General features: G+C 45.8%; 2 protein-coding genes across 4 annotated transcripts in view; both read right to left on the bottom strand.

Annotated features, from left to right (window-relative positions):
* On the bottom strand, positions 1 to 13,636 carry nmt1a (N-myristoyltransferase 1a). The gene is made up of 12 exons (XM_076995713.1): positions 13,478 to 13,636; positions 9,634 to 9,733; positions 9,331 to 9,475; positions 7,075 to 7,193; positions 5,901 to 5,992; positions 5,606 to 5,722; positions 5,111 to 5,281; positions 4,589 to 4,697; positions 4,056 to 4,226; positions 2,242 to 2,409; positions 1,981 to 2,118; positions 1 to 1,504 (listed from the first exon to the last, which is right to left on the bottom strand). The coding sequence occupies exons 1-12, from the start codon at positions 13,585 to 13,587 to the stop codon at positions 1,484 to 1,486; spliced, it is 1,461 nt and encodes a 486-aa protein (XP_076851828.1). The 5' UTR covers positions 13,588 to 13,636; the 3' UTR covers positions 1 to 1,483.
* A 328-nt stretch (positions 13,637 to 13,964) lies between these two features.
* Positions 13,965 to 19,863, bottom strand: part of plcd3a (phospholipase C, delta 3a) — a 29,456-nt gene continuing 23,557 nt past the window's right edge. For all 3 annotated transcript variants that reach the window (XM_076995710.1, XM_076995711.1, XM_076995712.1), the window contains exons 8-15: positions 19,573 to 19,725; positions 18,912 to 19,055; positions 18,586 to 18,742; positions 17,680 to 17,796; positions 17,405 to 17,583; positions 16,796 to 16,931; positions 15,969 to 16,118; positions 13,965 to 15,648 (exon numbers count right to left, since the gene is read on the bottom strand). In XM_076995710.1, the coding sequence (XP_076851825.1) occupies positions 15,518 to 15,648; positions 15,969 to 16,118; positions 16,796 to 16,931; positions 17,405 to 17,583; positions 17,680 to 17,796; positions 18,586 to 18,742; positions 18,912 to 19,055; positions 19,573 to 19,725 (1,167 nt within the window). In that variant the 3' untranslated portion in view covers positions 13,965 to 15,517. The remainder of the gene's footprint in view (positions 15,649 to 15,968; positions 16,119 to 16,795; positions 16,932 to 17,404; positions 17,584 to 17,679; positions 17,797 to 18,585; positions 18,743 to 18,911; positions 19,056 to 19,572; positions 19,726 to 19,863) is intronic.

The raw sequence follows: 19,863 nt of genomic DNA, 5'->3' as shown, positions 1-19,863 counted from the left end.
TCACAGCAACTTCTACTTTTATTATGCACAAAAGAATTCTCACGTTGACAACGCTGTACCCTCTCCATCAAGGAAACCAAAAGACGTTTTGATTCTGCCTTCGGATCCTGTGATCCACCCCACCCGATACCAGCCCAGACACAACTCCTACCACTCTTCCCCTTGTCGCATAAGTTACCTAACCAACACCATGATTTCAACATTGGAGCGCGCTCAGATCCAGAACTCTAAAACTCAGCAAGAGAAGACATAACGCCCACCAAATCTGTCAAAGTACAGGCTCCCTGGTTTCTCATACTAATCATCTTCCTATAGAAGTAGAATTTCATAATGGGTTAGCAGTCATGTGACCACATTTCCCCTCCTCCACAAGCATATTTGACTCTCAAATGTTAGATCAGTATTTAAATATTAAGCCCCAACCTCCCGAGTCTTGCCCCACCTCCACCCAATAAAACACTTGATTCAGGTCTTAGCCATGATGCAGTTCCTGACTATTTAGCATCTGGCCATGCGCCCAGGGCCTGGAGTCACCCCTGTCTTCATTTACTGGTATTATGTTGTTATTTATTTATATACACTGGGCTGTTCTGTTGACATTACAGTGACGGGAATTACAGGCAGTCAGTGATGAAGCAGCATCCGTCGATTTGAAGAGGAAAAAATTCAAAAACAAGGGAAAAGCTCACAGTAATCACATTAATAATGAAACAAACTGGAAACAGGGACAGTCTCACTGCAGCACTGGGAGCAAACAAAAGGGCAGAGGAAAAAGGGCAAATATCATTACAATTATAAACGGGGAAAACAGCTGAGCCCTTGTGATATCCACTCTGGGTTTTATTACCGATTTCATTTGATTTTTGTGATTTTTTTTTGTTTTAGATATTTTCTAGTATTTTTGATTGTTTTATTACAATTTTGTTGACAAGATGTTTGTACGTGTTTTTTGAAAAATTGCTGTTTTGAGTCTATCGATTGTGTCAGTATGTGAGCAGGATGTTGCATACATGTTTCTGAGCATCATGAGTGTTTGTGAAGGAGTATGTTATTTCTGAGTCTGTTTTACCAGTCGTGACAATCCACAATCACAACAAGTTTGTTGATGGTAAATACAGTGGCTTCAGATCCATGTGCTGAGGGAGGAACAAAAAGAAAGAGAGGGGGAGATAGAAAGAGAGAGAGGGGGAGAGGGAGCTCAAGAGAGAGAGAGGGGGAAAGAGAATGAGCAAGGAAGCGAGAGAGAGGGAGAGAGTGTGTCCAAGGAAGGAAACCCTCCTCTCTTGGCCTGACAGCAGCAGTGTAGGTCCAAAAGTTCAAAGTTCAAATGGGACAAAAAAAAAAGAAAGAAAAAAGAGGTGGGCGTGGCTTATTCCTCCTAAACCTGGAAGTCCCTCTGGAACATCTGTCAGGTGGTCAGTGCATGATGTCATAACTTGGCTTCACTATGACACAAGGATTGGCTAAACTGTGTTTCAGAAGATCACTGCAAGACCAAGCCGACCTGCATGACAGAAGAACAAACTAAAAATTAGAACTTTTGTTTCAAGCTGCTTGGTAAATACAAAAAAAATTAATAATAATTAAATCTGTACCAACCCACAAAACTATTATACAAGGCAAGATAGTTTTGTCTCATGATTGCCCCTTGGTGGTCAAAATGTGCAGTTAGCTGCTTAACTATGATAAGCCATGAGAAACTATAAATAACCCATGAGATAAAAAAAATGTAGTAGGTATTCTTTCACATGTGCTCAACAGATGATTGCAAGGTATTGCCAATAGGTGGCAGTAATGAAACTGAATTTTCAAGAGAGTTCAAGTGTATGAATTGTGATTGAAGTTTCATGGAACATTCCCTGGTGATACCTCACTCAGCCTAGATGCACCACATAGAAAAGAGTGTGTGTGTGTGTGTGTGTGTTTTGTGCGTATGCATACACGTGTGTGACAGATTGTGTGAAGGAGATCCGACTGTACCTTCTCAGGTCCCATGCTGGGGCATTTCCAGTTGTAGAGATAATACTGCAGGTTACCATCTCCAATACCAAACTTCAGCTTCTCAAGGAACGTCTTGTTCTCCATCAGGTCCAGTGCATTAAATACATCAAATCCTTTCTGAATGGGTGAAGAGAAAGACGTGATGGGTAGATCCAGCTGATTCAGATAATACACAAACAACAGCCCAGTCACTATAGAACACCCGCACGCTTAAACGGGGGCACGGCTGTATTCACTGACCGACTTGGCCAGGATGAGGGCGTCGGACATCAGGTCGAGCAGGGGAGTGGTGGTGTGCACGTTGTAGAAGGAGTATGCAGCCTTCAGACTGCGGTGCACAGGGTGGTTCATGATGGTGGACGGCAGTGTGTAGAAACTCAGGAAGTCAGTCACCTTCCCCTCAGCGTTCTACCACAACAAAACAACCAAATACCAATCCATCAATTATCAATCAAGTATCAATCCATTAGCTGAAGCTCTCATTTAGCTGTGCGATATGCCCACCCCCCCCCCAAAAAAAAATCATCGATTTATTTAATTTTAATCCGATTTTTGATTTTAATTTATTTATTTTTCTCTACTAAAAATCAAACTAGTCAATGAGTGTGACACTATCAACAAATAAAATTGGAGGGGGGGGGTACATGTTGCGTACTGACAGGCACGCTGTATACATTCTGAGTAAGAACAGGGCTGCCCTCACTAGCCTAAATTCCAGCACTTTTCAAACTTGGAACAGAAAGCAACATTAAAATTTGTCAGGTAAATGTTCATTCCCCTGTTTTTGAGGGGTGTGAAGAATGTGACGCATTATAAGTATAAATGCCTCCGACGTTCGCTCAGGTTCGCGCAAGGTGTGGGGAGTCGCGCTACGGTCACTCGCGAAAGTATAATCCAAAATAAATAATCCAGCCTTGACACGGCTCAGGGATTACGTCACACGCAGCGCCGTGCAGCCGTTGGGGTTATTTAAACAAATTTAAACATGGGTCTGTGGCGGGAACCGAGTGCAGAGTGTTGAGCGATTTCGATTGGAGGATGTTGCTCTCTGTCATCAATTTTTTATTATTAATTTTTTTTGCTGATGCTGGTCCAGTGTGGTGCGTGCCAGTGATTATGCCTCGGCGTGCCAGCGGTCGCACGCATGCCATAGGTTGCCGACCCCTGCTATAATGCATATAGAACCTGCTTTTTCTGTATGCACTATAGTTTATGATTTTTTGTATATTCAGGGGAAAATATACTTATGACATATATTAAAATATGTCTTTTGCAATAAACATTGCGATAACGTGTCTGATTGCCTTCCACTGTATCCCATTCTTATCATATGGTACACAGTTGGAAAACGTGTCGGGGACGGTTGTTTTATTTTGGATGGTGTGCTAGTGCAACGGGTGCATTCAATCCGCTCAGAGCAGCACTTCTCCCACTCCGCTGCATGCATCTGTTTAAGGTGTTGAAATAAATTTGTCGTGCTGCTACCTTTAGAAACAATCGGTTTCAAACACACCTTAGAGCGAGGACTTGTTTGGTCTATGTCTGACGCCGCAAAACCGAACCAACTCCAGATTACGGGCACAAACTCCGCAGTCATGTTTATATGTGTGTGTGTGTGTGTGTTGAGGGTGGATGGGTGGGAGGGGCTAAGCTCACTCTGAACTACGGGAGCCCACAGTGCAGCGTCGGTGGTCAAAATTAAAACTCAGAGAAAATCGATTTTCATAAAAACACATCGTCCTTAACTGTAAATTCGAATTATTAGATAACATCGATGAATCGCCCAGCTCTACTCTCATTAGCAAATAGCAAAATCTGACAAACTCAATGAACCAAAGGGTGTGGCAGATGTAAAAGCTCATTGAGGTCACACACATTACAACTTATGCAAATGAAAACTGCCCTAAACTCTCAGAAATGATGAAATGGACTAAAAGAGAAACATCCAATTAGTAAAGACCAAGTAGACGGTTACTCAAACAGACCAAATATTCATGGTATGGCTTATGAAGACATGGAGGGGAGAGGCCACAGGCATGCGCGGGGAGACAGACCTCCACCAGGAAGGTGTCGATGATGTTGTCCTGTGGGAGGAGCCAGTGCTGCACCTCTTCAGGACTCATGACGGGGGCCAGGTTGAACTGGAGCAGGTAGTCATGCAGTAAAGAGTGAACCGCAGGGACGTCCTTCAGTGTCATGGGCCTCAGGCCTGCAGTCTTAGGAGCCTAGAGACAGAAGGGCAGACAGAGTCTGTGAGTGAGCACACACACACGTGTGTGTGTGTGTGTGTGTGTGTGTGACAGAGACGAAAAGTAAGTTAAGAACTAATATTCCACAGCTATTAGAAAAAGACAAAAAATAACAAAGCTCCTGCAGGGGCCTGGTGTGTGAGACGGAACACGGGAGAGTGAGACGGAATAGAGCAGAAAGACGGGCCGCACCGAACCCAGAAGTCCCCTCCCACCCCGCATTCCAGCAGAAAACTGCAAACCACAGAGACCTGAGCGCTTACATAATAATAATAATAATAAAAGCCGGTTGGGACAGGAGGAAGTGGTCTGAAGGCCATAAGGGGGAGGAGCCTTACATCTGGCAGCCTATAGAGCTTCATCGTGCGCTGCATGGTCATGTTCCGACTCAGATGGGAGAACTTCACCTCAATCAGCTTCCTGGGGTTCAGCGACCGATGCCAGTACCTGCACGCACACGCACGCATGCGCACACACACACACACACACACACACACACACACACACACACGGTATATGGCAAAAAGTATGTGGACACCATGTTAGTTCAGTAGCATGGGTCGTAATCAGTAGAACTGGTTGTATTTAGTGATTATGACATGGAAGCGTCTAGAAGCTACAACCCCGCCATGAAGTGGTAGACCACAGCCACGCCCACAGCCACGCCCACAGCCACGCCCACAGCCACGCCCACGCAGCAGGGCCACTCGGGGCCGAAGCGTCCACCGCATTAACATCACCCTTCCAGCTGCACACCAGCCCGAGATCTGTGGTGACATTACTGCAGTGCTGCTGGACTCTGGAGCAGTGGAGACGTGTTTTCTGGACCAATCACGCTTCACTGTATGCGTATGCATTACCTGCAGGTGCCCACGGGTTTGGGCAGTACCACTCCTGCTGTGTAGACGGCCTGGAAGACGCCCTGCAGGTTGACTCGTCTGGTGATCTCTCGGATCAGCACTGGCGCCACTCGCTTCGAACGCAGCTTTTTGTGCACACACAGAAAGTTGATCTCCACCATCTTCTTCTCTCTGGAAGAAGACGGCACACAGATGAACAGGGAGAAAGTGAGATGTCCTAGAAAGTGACAGACATCCAGGATCAGTATTGGTCTCCTGTGGCATTTCTGAGCATGTGCGATGGCTCAGACCTCCTACAGGGCAATGAAGACAATGCAGGCCTTCTAACCCCTTAAGCTTTCAGCCTTGAAGCCAAATCAAATCATCAGTGGATCATTTAAATTAATTTATGTCAGCATTTCCCTAGTTTACAAGATTGTTACTCCAAAGGTCAGTTGAGTATACAGTTGTGCTGCTCTAGTTCTAAGCCAGTGACGAGGAAGTCAAGTGACTTACGTGTCGTAGATGCGGATGTTGGCTGGAATGGCACTTATGAAACCCACAAGCTTCTGATTTGAGTTCACCCTGACCCCACAATGCCACTGGAGCAGCCAACCAGGAGGACGTAGAGCCCTAATGGGGGGGGGGGGGGGGTAGATTATGATTGAGAAAGTGATTTCTGAGCAGAGTCATTTACCCTCTCCCCTCCTAACTCCACCCTCCTAACTCCACCCTCTGCCCTCCTAACTCCACCCTCTGCCCTCCTCAGCCTATCCCATCCCTACCCACAGCAGCCAGGACAGACACCTACCAAAGCAGGAACTCAGGTGAGTAGTCAAAGCGAAACATGTTGTCATCGTCCTCCACGTAGTTCTCATTCAGGAGGGTGTACAGCTCTTTCAGCTACGCAGAAACACAAAGAGTGAGATCATACTGAGCCAGTCTGGAACAAACAGTGCCCAACACAAGGCCCGTCTCGAACAAATGGTACCCAACACAAGGACAGTCTGTAACAAACAGTGCCCAACACAAGGCCAGTCTGGAACAAATGGTGCCCAACACAAAGGCCAGTCTATAAAAACCAGTGTCTATACAAGGCAAGTCTGTAACAAACAGTGCCCAACACAAGGGCAGTCTGTAACATAACCGGTACCCAATACCAGACAACTGGGACATGTAGACTCATCTGTGCCAAGACTGAGTAGAGTGTTGTTCCCTAAAGCTTGAACACCGACCTCCAGCAGCTCAGTGCTTTTGAATCAACAGGATACCATGCAAATGGTCTGTTGCTGATTTATTAAAGCAGGTTTCTGATATCTTAGCTAGGACTGCTGAGCACAGTTTTTTAATCCTTATTGCAATATTGGCCTTAAAAGATGCAAACCTGGCATCAGCACTACTGCACTGGCCTGCAACCGACACACAGTAGAACATATTCAGCAAATGAACACGCTTCTTAACTTCAGTACTGGAGAAAACAGTCCACAAAATAACAATATACAGCAACAGTGTAAGTATTATATTTCAATGCCTACAAATTTTCTGTATTTGTCGTTCTGTCTTGCAAAGCAGACTGTAGTAGATCATGCAGATTTTATAGACTGAAGCAGACATTTTTATAAATCAAATCGTTTTTTGAATCGAAAATCGTTTTGAATCGAAAATTGATTTTTGAATTGAATTGTGGCCCCCAAAATCGGAATCGAATCGTGAGATAGTAAACGATTCCCACCCCTAATGTACAAGGATCTACAGAATCAAAAAGAGTCTAAAAAAATACAGACCATGAGGAGACAACCGATTGGCTGGACTTAAATACATTTTTACATTTACATATTCATCAGTTCTAAGTAATAAATGTTGATGATGGCATCGCCTGTTGGCCAAACAGTAACAACCACCAGTCTCAAGAGAGCAGTCGGACCAGGAGTGGGTGTGGAGAGGAGAGTGGGCGGGTCCAGCAGGCGGGGCCCGTGGGGACTCACCACGGTGGGGTTGTCCAGGTCCAGTGCATCCCAGCAGAAGCCCTGTGGGAGGCTGTATGGCTCATCACGGATGTGATCCTTGTCAGGCTCGATGCAGCCATGTGATGTCACCATCTCTCCTGCACCAGGAAACAGCAAGCAGCCCTTTAACCACCAGAACCTCAGGACAATCACTTTCCTTCAAACTGATGTGGCAAGACTATAGAAACAACACTTCAACAGCAAATAAATCAAACCCAGCAGGCAAGTCTTGGGAATGGCTTGGTTAATGCCTACCTACAAACATTTTAAAGAATAAAATAAATACATGAACATATAGTGTATAGTATAGTGAAAGTATACATATATTAGTGAACATAGTGTCCGTATACACTTATAATATAGTGAAAACAGCGATCAAATAGTATATTGTATACAAACATAATTTATAGTGAATGTATAGACCTGTGATTGGCTCTCATTAGAAACAGGAGAGAAACCTTTTTCAAAACAAAGTTCTGCTTTTGTTTACATGTGTAACTATAGAGAATAATTGAAAGCACCACGAGAGCCCGCCTGCAGGCCACACTACGGCCGCCCGCCTGCAGGCCACACTACGGCCGCCCGCCTGCAGGCTAGGGCTGTCGCGGTGAAAGAATTTCCCCTGCGGTTATTTATGGTGGCTCAACACCGCGATATGCGGTATGACGCGATATGCGTCATTTGTCGTCTAAAATCTTAATTTTAGAGCTATATAATTGTTTTATTGTTTTTATTGTAAAGGGGTTCTTATTGTTTTTAAAGAAGAAGACACAGTTTTAAGAGCAGTTAAATATGTGTTTATTGTCAAATAGAGAACACAGAAGTCAAATGAGATGCAGTAAGAACCCATGCTCTTTCGCTTTCTTAAAAGTGTAGGGTAAATATTTTAAACGAGATTTTAAACACAAAAAGAGATTTTAATAAATAAATCAATAAAACGAAATCTTTCCTTAACCAGAAGAATAACATCTCAGCTTAAACCTGAGTTGTCACGTCCCTGTTGCGCGCTAAGAAAACCAACATATTCACCTTATGTGGTTTCAGTGAGGAGCGGAAAGGGCTAACAATATTCCCGGCAGTACTAAAAACTCGCTCTGATGGTGTGCTTGTTGCACAAATGCACATGTACTTGCGGGCAAGTTTGCAGAGCAGAGGAAATCTAGCCTCATTGACGCGCCACCAGGCGAGTGGATCTGCGTGGATTTGACTTGAACCCGAAATGCTCTCAAACCGGCGAAGTCGCGTTTTGTTTTTTGACCAGAGCATCTGCCGTAGTTTCCATCTTTGAAAAAAGGAGACGGATTGTTGATCAGCCGCACCGGATGATAACAGGGGGTTGATGGGAAAATGACTTTAACTCTTGCACAGGCACTTTCCCCTCGCATGGGAAAAAACACAAATATTGCGGTTGTTGCGGTTAATTCCCGTACGTTGCGATTTTCTCGTCAATAGCGCGGTATTGCTATACTGCGGTTATCGCGACAGCCCTACTGCAGGCCACACTACGGCCGCCCGCCTGCAGGCCACACTACGGCCGCCCGCCTGCAGGCCACACTACGGCCGCCCGCCTGCAGGCCACACTACGGCCGCCCGCCTGCAGGCCACACTACGGCCGCCCGCCTGCAGGCCACACTACGGCCGCCCGCCTGCAGGCCACACTACGGCCGCCCGCCTGCAGGCCACACTACGGCCGCCCGCCTGCAGGCCACACTACGGCCGCCCGCCTGCAGGCCACACTACGGCCGCCCGCCTGCAGGCCACACTACGGCCGCCCCCCTGCAGGCCACACTACGGCCGCCCACCTGCAGGCCACACTACGGCCGCCCGCCTGCAGGTAACATTACAGATCTGTCTTTTTTTTATTTTCAGTCCAAATACGTCATCACTAGTGTTTACACTCACACTCCACTTGTCAATTCATCACAGCTGTTATCCTTCTAGAAGAGCTCTAGAAAAAGCCACACCTGGTAATCGGTGTGGTTCTCTTTCAAGTGTTCAGGCTATTATGCAAATGAAACCCTGCATGTATTTTGGGTCTGGGACCAGTATCAGACTGGTCTGGGGCCTGGAACAGTTTCAAATTTAGGGATCGCTCAGCCAATAAAGAGGTTCAAGACAGGCAACAAAAAAGCTCATTAATGGAGCATGTTTGTGAAACAATGCAAGATGCTTTTGCAAAGGGGCAGAACTGAACCCAGGGGGAAAAAATCTAGGCGCTGCCGCAGGAATGGGTACCTAGCTTCGGGACGGGCTGAGTGTCCCAGAACTGGTAGGTGCGGCGTGAAGCTTCCTCCATGGTTTTAGCTGGTCCTGGTCCAACCGAGAAGAGCTCAATGGCTTTCTGAATCTCCTGAAGCTTATCTGCAGGAAGAGAATTCACCTACAGGGAGGAACCGAGAAGGGGGGGGGGGAGAAAATGTAAACACATAAAACACATGATGTTTCACATCTGACCTCCTCTAGGCCGAGAGGTCACATCTGACCTCCTCTAGGCCGAGAGGTCACATCAGGCCTCCTCTAGGCCGAGGTGTCTCCCACCTTGGCCAGTGGGTCCTGAGCGGAGTCCTTTCCTCCAGACTTGTCCTTCTTCTTCTTCTGTTTCTTTTTCTTCTTCTTGGCTCCTGTGTCTCCCTTTTCCCTGTAAACCACAACATGCCGTACACAGCATAAGGTGTATTAGCATTTGGGTCATCAGCCTGAACACTGAGAATTTCACCCACAAATGCAATTGAACTGCAGTGCTTCACTGTGATCAAGCAGTGTGTCAACTAAATTAGAGTGCAGTACCCTACGGTACTAACCACAGCATCAAATAGGAACTCAGTAGATATCCTGACAGAGGGTACCATGTACTACCCTCTCAGGTGTGACAGAAGAAAGGTGCCAGGTGAGGGCTCCAAATGGAGGAGTAAGAGGAGGCAAACCCACCCACGCTCACACTTCTTACCAGTGCCCAAAATGGCAGCCAGTTATGAAATGGAAATCCTCTCTCCCAGTAAAACATAAGACCAGTGGAGTGGGATGCAGTCATTTTAGTCTACACTGTAATATAGAGTGAGGCTTGATTTACACACTGTGGGCCAACACAGGAGAACAGCAGGCTGGCACTGCTGCTCTAATAGCGACAATCTCACCATTCCTGATTCAGCTGAAAAGCCTGCAAAAGCATTTCAATGGAATGGGAAATTACATGACATTTACAGAGCATTTTTTATTCACCTGCTATTTTGAGTCAGCTCCATTCCGCAATATCTTAGAACAATATTGTACACTCACCGGCCACTTTATTAGGTACACCTTTCTAGTACCGGGTTGGACCCATTTTTGCCTTCAGAACTGCCTTAATCCTTTGTGGCTTAGATTCAACAAGGTACTGGAAACATTCCTCAGAGAGTCTGGTCCATATTGACATGATATCATCACACAGTTGCTGCAGATTTGTCAGCTGCACATCCATGATGTTAATCTCTCGTTCCACCACATCCCAAAGGTGCTCTATTGGACTGAGATCTGGTGACTGTGGAGGCTATTCGAGTACGGTTGTTGTGTACAAGAAACCAGTCTGAGATAATTCACGCTTTATGATATGGCGCGTTATCCTGCTGGAAGTAGCCATCAGAAGATGGCTACACTGTGGTCACAAAGGGATGGACATGGTCAGCCACAAAACTCAGATAAGCTGTGGTGTTGACACGATGCTCAATTGGTACTAATGGGCCCAAAATGTGGCAAGAAAATATCCCCCACACCATCGCACCACCAGCCTGAACCGTTGATACACGGCAGGATCCATGCAGTCGTGTTGTTTATGCCAAATTCTGACCCTACCATCCAAATGCCACAGCAACAATCGAGACTAATCAGACTAGGCAATGTTTTTTTTTTATTTTCTATTGTCCAATATTGGTGAGCCTGTGCGAATTGTAGCCTCAGTTTCCTGTTCTTAGCTGACAGGAGTGACACCTGGTGTGGTCTTCTGCTGCTGTAGCCCATCTGCCTCAAGGTTCAACATGTTGTTCGTTCAGAGATGCTCTTCTGCATGCCTCGGTTGTAACGACTGGTTATTTCAGTTACTTTTGCTGTTCTATCAGCTCAAACCAGTCTGGCCATTCTCCTCTGACCTCTGGCATCAATAAGGCATTTGTGCCCACAGAACTGCCGCTAACTTGATATTTTCTCTTTTTTGGACCATTCTCTGTATACCCTAGTGATGATTGTGTGTGAAAATCCCAGCAGATCAGAAGTTTCTGAAATACTCAGACCAACCCGTCTGGAACCAACAACCATGCCACGTTCAAAGTCACTTAAATCACCATTCGTCCCCATTCTGATGCTCGGTTTGAACTGTAGCAGATCGTCTTGGCCATGTCTATATGCCTAAATGCACCGAGTTGCTGCAATGTGATTGCCTGATTTGACATTTGCATTAATGAGCAATGTGAGGTGTACCTAATAAAGAGGCTGACAAGTGTACATTATTATACAGATGAGAAAATGTCAAATTTATTTATATAGCGCTTTTCACAATACACGTCACAAAGCAGCTTTACAATCATATGGGTCCAGTTTGTGTGAAACTAGCGCAATTGTTTTTTTCAGGTTATACTCTATTTTATGAGACAGGATTTAACTTAAATGTATTATTACTCAAGTGGTAGAAGATGAGGTTAGATGCAATAAAGAGGGTCAGGGGATACATACAGAAAGGAGAGAGAAAACAATTATACAGACAAAAAAGCAGAATCATGCAGAATCTACACTGAAACAGCATGAACCACTGAAACATGAATGAACTGTAGTAAAACCTGGAGCACAAACAAGTGGATCTTGATGCAGACACTAGAACATCCATTTTAAAAGTAAGGTGGCCAGATCATGTAGGCCAGGTTCCAACAGGGATTCAAGCCACTGAAATGTGCAGGCTGGTGGCGTCGGTGGATACCAGAACCATACACTAAGAACTAAGAAGGATCCAAGACTTCAACTATGGAGTCTCGTCAGGCACAAAACACAGACGACCATCACTACCCGAGCCAATATGAGTTTAGTTAAACTAGAGCGGCGTGGTTCACCACACCTACTGAGGAGCACGACTTAATCCCATTAGCGAGGTGAAGGCACATTTGATTTTTCGGGACAGATGGTCCGTCGCATCGCCCCCGGGGGAGCGCGAGTGTGCGCGTGCATGCGTTAAGAGAGGGGGGGGGGATGAACGGACGTCACACTGAACCGTCCGTAACGTAATAGAAAAGCACGTGTATCTTTGTGCTGGGAGGCCGCGTTTAGGCACCAGAACGGTACTGGCAGGTTTCAAATGTAAAAACCAGCGTCCGTACACTACTGTAAGGAATGTGATGCAGCTTTAATCACAGTTGATCTGCATAAACGGGCCGTTTAATCGGTAAACCTCTTCAAGTTGTTCAAGACTTGGGTTTACTTGTCACGGGAAGGGACACGTTCGTGGTGGAGTTATTTTAAAACAGAGACAACCACTTACTACACACCGTCCTAGACCCCGCCCGACCGAACGTGACCTTGGCGCGGCTGAGATTACAGACGAGTCCGCCGTCGCCGCCCGGACACGCCGCCGCGCCGCGTACTGAAAGTGAAAGTGCGACGAGGTCGGTGCTCGGTGGCCCGCGGCGGGCAGGACCGGGCACACACACGATGAGACAGACACACACTCCTCTACGGACGTGGAGCACCGGCGCGTTAACGCCAAACCCTGCAGCTCTCGCGCTCGGCGGAATGGCGGGCAGCTCGCCTCCGTTCCTGCTCTGAGGTAGACGGTGCCAGCACCAACACCGGCAGTCTAGTTTGAGGGTTTTATTTTCTGTCGCCGTGGACGTTAGACTGACGGATATCACCAGGTTTAGTTCGTTTTGTGAAACATAATCGCGACACGTCTACCGTTACTGTAGGAGGCGCGCGCTGCCTGTGCTAACTGCTTAGCTAACTAGTATACACTTATTCAAATAATATTATTTGAAGAGAACGATGGGTAGCGTGAATTGTAGTTATTGCTGGTGGTTTCAGTAGAGTAGGGTGTGTTAATGTAAAACAAATCCCTGTCAGTTTACTGCCCTTCCAATATAGTAAATTTACAATAAACCAATTCTGGAATAGCAGATTAGCTTGAGACGGGAGAACTGCCGAAATGAGGTCGGATGTCCCGCCCCGTACTTAGAGTTAATCAATTTGGTCCAATTATTGCTCGGGCTGTGTCGTCAATAAAACGAACGGACCAATGAGAGCCCACTGGGGGCGGGCTCCAATGATTCTAGCCTGCACTACCTAACCATACCAGGGCCCAGTCTTTAGGTGTACAGAGCACGAGTGTATTTAAACTCACATCTAACAACAAACAAGTTTGCATCCTCACCCGTCATCAAAATTATGCTCTTCATTTTCGCAGTCGCTACAATGTCCATGGTCCTCTTCTACCTCCACTTGGTTCTCCGGCTTCGGTGCTGTCTCATTCTCATCCGCCATGTTTAACCAGGAAATGAGTATCTGGTCTTGAGAACTCCACACCCCCACTACTATTGGCGGAATCTCCCACAGCCTTGTGGTCAATGTAGTTCTTTCGCAATTGACCCGAAATACTGTTTTTCCAGACATGCCAAGATTACTTGAATTTCAAATAATCGCTACAGAAATGCATCTTTATACATTTCGCGCGTTAATTACCGTTCAACCTAAATTATTAACATTTTATTGATTTTTAAGCATAATAACTTTCGTTGTTTCATAGACCAAAAGATGGCGCCAAAGCCGTGATTTATTTTTTTGCCAAAGCCGTGAGATATACGTCAAATTTAGCTTTTTAAAACGTGCCACACACCCAACACTAAAATCAAACACCGATAAGGGTTATAAAATCGATTTATAAAATGTAGACATGCTTCTCAAACTACAGTTTATAAATATAGGTTTTTAAAGTACAAGTCAAAATGTTTTTCTCTTGCTTGTATGACTCTAGAAAATACAAATATCGGCCAGCGTGTCATCAGTAAAGACAAGTGAAGTAAGTCCCAAACTGTGTTACCTGGACGCTGCAGCAGTCCCTGACCCGGACTTTGATCAACCAAAAGGCAGTTTGAAAAACGAATCTTGCAAACCACGTCAATATCAACCATCCACATGTATTAACTTTGAACATAAAAAGTATACAATCTATAAAACATACGTGTAATGCAACAATTAAGAACAATAAAATTAATGTTGGTAGCTGTATAAATAGTGGTGAAAAATGTAATCAACTATATTTTTCCAAATCGTAGTGTCATTTAAATGCAGTAGTACAACATATAAATAACGTGCACGAGCACGTATGTTACATTATAGATGTTTCAATCTCAGTTCAGGCACTAGTGGCTTATTAGGTTCTCACTGCTTACCAAAAATCTCATCCACAGCTTCCCACGCACAGAAGCATAGATTCCAGCATGCAGTCACTTTATAGTTCGCTAGATTGTATGTTCGGATGCTTGTAACTCTGCCAGTAATAAAAGAAATAACATAAACTGATCAGCAAAATGCAACACCACTTCAAACACCTTGGAAAAATTCTGAATTTACATTTACCAACTCTAAGCGTGAACTTTCAGCCCATTCATGTGGAGCGATGTTACTGTCAGTGTGCAACAGTTGTGATGAACAAAGCAGCATGTTAAAAAGATGGATCTCATAGAGTATTACAAAATGTTCCTAATGTCAAAAGACTAGTTATATTTTTAGCTTTTAAATCTCATCTATACATCAACATTTTATGTTGAAAAAGTGCAGATGAATAGACCACTTTCTGTTTTCCATTATACGTTGCTAAACCACTACTGTACATTAATTCTATTCATGTGACCCTCATTTCACTGTCTAACGTCAGAACAAACCCAAAGCATTTCTTCAAATTGTCACCATGTTGTTTGGCTGTCAATGCCTACATCATCAACCCTTTATAATCTCTTATATATCTCAGTATGCCACGTATCCAACAACAAGACATTTCCAATTCAAACGAAAACAAACAAGCAAAAGTAGCACTTACACGGGAGTATAAGATGGCACTTAATGAATATTTAAGCACCAGTTAAATTAGAAGTATTCAATCACAATAAAACGGGATTTAAATACCTCTCTAAAAATTGTTAAATGTTATATTTCAAAACTGGCACCACCACTTTTATCTCTATGGGAACTGACTGCTAGCTTCTATGGAAACAGTAATAGTTCCAAGGTCTTGACCACTTGTAGCTGTATTCTAAAGTCTTGGCAACGCAGACTCCGTGTCCACGCTGAGTTGATGCCCTCCAACTTGGCGCTCTGTGGCCCGATAGGTCAGTCGGCCTGGCATAGACGCACTCTGAGGAGCTTTTGACGAGCTTGGAAAACCAGCATTCTGATGTCTCAGGTCCAGGACAGGTCAGACATTACTTGAGCGATCGGACACGGTTTTGACGGGCACACCTCTCCGTGTCACTTTGATGTGGATGAAGAGTGTAGCAGGGGACAGGCTTGAACCGTCTGCTCTTAGCAAGTGCACATGGCGATAACCTGGGGGACAGTACCCACATGTATGTTTCAAATCACTGTGAAACACATGTTTGTTTAAAATCACTGCTAAAGAAAAAATTGAATGAACACATTCTGAGAAAAGAAAATTTTTAAAAGAGGAGCTGTTTTGGAAATGAAACCTATTTGTGAAATGAAAACACCCAAGTGTTCACATGTATGCATTCTCATCATCAACGATTAAAAACTCTCAAAAGATCAAAAAAAGAAGCTTCAAACACATATCTGATCATTCAATCACACCCTCAGTCACACACACACACACACACACACACACACACACACACACACACAAACCCCACCTGTGCGCAGGCTAGTAAAGGGAATAGTGAATTGGCCAACAAAGTCGTTCTTGCTGGTGTGGTCGTGGTCCTCCACTACAAAGCGCACCAGGACCAGTTCTGGAACCTGAAGCTGGAAGCTTAGTGTGCAGTCCCAGCGAGGGTTAAAACCTGCAGCACACACACACACACACACACACAGTCTGTTGCAGTACTATTTAAGTTAAATGAATGGGCCACTGCCTGCTGTGCATTAGAGCTGCAGAATACATCATTTGTAATTGCAATACAGACCTTTATGATCCAGGTATCCCAGAACACTGCAGTCTGAACGTGCAGACCAGCCTGTGTTCTGGGAGGTCGTGGCAATAAAGACATGTTTTAGAGTATTTGTCCTTATTGCTCAATCACACTATATAGGAGTAAATCCAAATGCTACAGGCAATTATTACTCATAATTGCTGTATAAAATTATTACCCCACTGATTTGGTAATTCCAGTGCTAAATCAATGCCAGATAGTTTATTAACAATCATATCAGTCTGAATTGTGATGGTGGCTCAAAAGGTAGCATGGTCATCACAATTTACATTTATCTAATGTAATGATCAGAATCCATGCTTAACCCAAACCCTGCCTAACACTAACCCGACCCTGATCCTGTCCCCGACCCTGACCCTAACTGTGACCCTAACCCGACCCCGACCCTGACTCTAACCCAGCCTAACACTAACCCTAACCCTGCCTAACACTAACCCTAACCGCAACCCTGACCCGATCCTGACCCTGTGAATGGTCAAATTAATTCATTAGGCCTAAGGCATCTTAACAACAGTGGACAGCTGTACCGTTGTTGTTGATGCGGTGCGTCTTGGCACGTGCATTATCAATGACTACGCCATGGATCTCCACCCACACCTGTGGGTCCACAATGGAGTTGGGCTTGGTGGTGTTTATCTTGGGTAGCTGCTGGGCGGAGATGACCTACAGGAGATACAAATGGCGTTTCTGAAACATGACTAGAGCTGAGTGGGGTTACTGCACACCCGTATAATGAGCTGGGTGTTGGGTACTGCACACCCGTATAGTGAGCTGGGTGTTGGGTACTGCACACTCGTATAGTGAGCTGGGTGTTGGGTACTGCACACCCGTATAGTGAGCTGGGTGTTGGGGTACTGCACACCCGTACAGTGAGCTGGGTGTTGGGTACTGCACACCCTTGTAGTGAGCTGAGTGTTGTTTACTGCACACCCATATAGTGAGCTGGGTTGGGGTACTGCACACCAGTATAGTGATCTGAGTGTTGGTTACTGCACACACCCGTATAGTGAGCTGGGTGTTGGGTACTGCACACCCTTGTAGTGAGCTGAGTGTTGTTTACTGCACACCCATATTGTGAGTTGGGTTGGGGTACTGCACACCCGTATAGTGAGCTGAGTGTTGGGTACTGCACACACCCGTATAGTGAGCTGGGTTGGGGTGTGTCCTGGTCCTCCTCCTGTGTTCTCAGGGTTAAACTGTGAAGTAGGTTGGCACAAGAACTCGGGCTTCAGCACGTATCCACAGCGTCCGTTGGGCAGGAACCGACCCCGGTTCAGATCCATCTGCTCTCCTGGTGTCTGGAAGTTCAGGGCCACTGGGAATTACAGAGAAGGAAAACCAAACTATTGACAGAGGTCCTTCTGTTCTCCAGGAGATGTGAACTGAGCCGTCTCGCCCATTCGGGACTCACCCATCTGACAGCCCCCATTCCACATATCTTGGGGATTGTAGTTTGAAGACTGAAGTCTCTGTCCTGAAGGGTAAATCCGGCTCAGGTGGCTACAGTTAAATCTCACAAAGCGCTTTCCTATATGGCATGCACACACACACACACACACACACACACACACACACACACACAGAGAGAGAGAGAGACAGAGAAAGAGAGAGCGGGAAAATTATTATGATGCAAATACTCTTTCATTCTCTTGTATTCTTTCAAATATTTTTTTCAAATAGATTATTGTCAATAATAATAACAGTTAAACAACTTTCCTATCTGTCAACAGAATCAATGCCCTCTGTGAAGCTCAAATTTCTGTGAGAGGTGCATGTGACCCATGTGTCATTCAGTAAGTGTGTGCTGGAAGTGTGGCCCATGTGTCATACAGGAAGTGTGGCCCGTGTGTCATACAGGAAGTGTGGCCCGTGTGTCATACAGGAAGTGTGGCCCGTGTGTCATACAGGAAGTGTGGCCCATGTGTCATACAGGAAGTGTGGCCCGTGTGTCATACAGGAAGTGTGGCCCATGTGTCATACAGGAAGTGTGGCCCGTATGTCATACAGGAAGTGTGGCCCATGTGTCATACAGGAAATGTGGACCATGTGTCATACAGGAAGTGTGGACCATGTGTCATACAGGAAGTGTGGACCATGTGTCATTCATGAAGTGTGGCCCGTGTGTCATTCATGAAGTGTGGCCCGTGTGTCATACAGGAAGTGTGGACCATGTGTCATACAGGAAGTGTGGACCGTGTGTCATTCATGAAGTGTGGCCCGTGTGTCATTCATGAAGTGTGGCCCGTGTGTCATTCATGAAGTGTGGCCCGTGTGTCTTTCATGAAGTGTGGCCCGTGTGCAACAGACTGGTTCTCACCTGACTCTTTGATGTGCTTGAGTGCGTCACTCTCAGAGAAGGACGACATCTCACTGACGGGCGTCTTATTGGCTGCGTCGAAGCCTCGAAACGGCACACTGCAGCAGTACACCACTAGATCTGACAGCTCAGGACTCAGTTTACGAGAGGTGACTGTCTGACAATCACACACACACACACACACACACACACACACACACACACACACACACACACACACACAGAGTCATCTGGACCTGGCCAGTTTCTCAGAGTACTGCCAAAGCAGTAATTAATATACATTTTTAATTATTCTGGACCCACAGTAAGAATAAAGTAGGACTCACCTTCCCCGAATCCTTTTTGCTGAGGCTCTTGTTGCCACACCCTGTCTCTTCATCTGAGCTGGAGGAGAAGCTGGCTGTGCTGTTTGTGTATCCAAGCTGACCAGTCAGCTTCTTCCCCTTCACCAGGATCCGCCCCTTCAGATCCTGCAGACAGAAGGGTGTGGGAGTCAGTCAGTGGGACTCAGAGAGTCAGTAGGAGTCATAGAAAGTCAGTGGGAGTCATAGAGTGTCAGTGGGAGTCAGAGTCAGAGAGCCAGTGGGAGTCATTGAGTCAGTGGCAGTCAGAGAGAGTCAGTGGGAGTCAGAGAGACAGTGGGAGTCAAAGAGAGTCAGTGGGAGTCAGAGTCACAGAGCCAGTGGGAGTCAGAGAGTCAGTGGGAGTCAAAGAGAGTCAGTGGGAGTCAGAGTCACAGAGCCAGTGGGAGTCAGAGAGAGTCAGTGGGAGTCAGAGACAGTGGGAGTCAAAGAGAGTCAGTGGGAGTCAGAGTCAGAGAGCTAGTGGCAGTCAGAGAGAGTCAGTGGGATTCAGAGAGACAGTGAGAGTCAGTGAGTCAGAGATCACAAAAGAAGCCAAATCACTGTTATTGCTGAGAGAAGTGTTGTGGTGGAGAGCTGTGTGGCTGTAGAGGGTAGATGGTGAGGGTGTGTGTGAGGGTGTGACCTCAGGTGAAGGCAGCTGGGTGATCAGCTGGGCAGGGAGGGGCTGTGTGAGGAGGGAGGAGCCCAGGATGGAGCGCAGGTGCTGGGCCATAACCTCCTGCTGCTCCACTGAGCAGTGGTTCTCCAGAGACAGGATGAGAGGATATGGAGACACCTGCAAGAAAGCAAGATAGAGAGAGAGGGAGAGAAAGCGGAGAGATAAAAAAGAGTGGAACAGAGAAATACAGAGAGTTGTTCTCAGTTTCAACTCAATTTTATTGCTTTTAATGTTAATTCTGTTACTCACTTTGGC

This window comes from Brachyhypopomus gauderio, chromosome 2, assembly GCF_052324685.1.
Source record: "Brachyhypopomus gauderio isolate BG-103 chromosome 2, BGAUD_0.2, whole genome shotgun sequence".
NCBI lineage: Eukaryota > Metazoa > Chordata > Actinopteri > Gymnotiformes > Hypopomidae > Brachyhypopomus > Brachyhypopomus gauderio.
Note: the sequence above shows the minus strand (reverse complement) of the source record. Positions and strands in the feature narration are given on the sequence as shown.

Bases quoted from the DNA above. Each gene is read 5' to 3' on its own strand.
- nmt1a (XM_076995713.1), bottom strand. From the start codon at position 13,587: ATGGCGGATGAGAATGAGACAGCACCGAAGCCGGAGAACCAAGTGGAG. The intron at 7,194-9,330 runs GTACCCATTCCT...TTCCTGGTGCAG, and splicing joins TCAGCCCGTCCCGAAGCTAG to GAGAGATGGTGACATCACAT. The intron at 2,119-2,241 runs GTCAGTGAATAC...TCACCCATTCAG, and splicing joins CCCTCATCCTGGCCAAGTCG to AAAGGATTTGATGTATTTAA.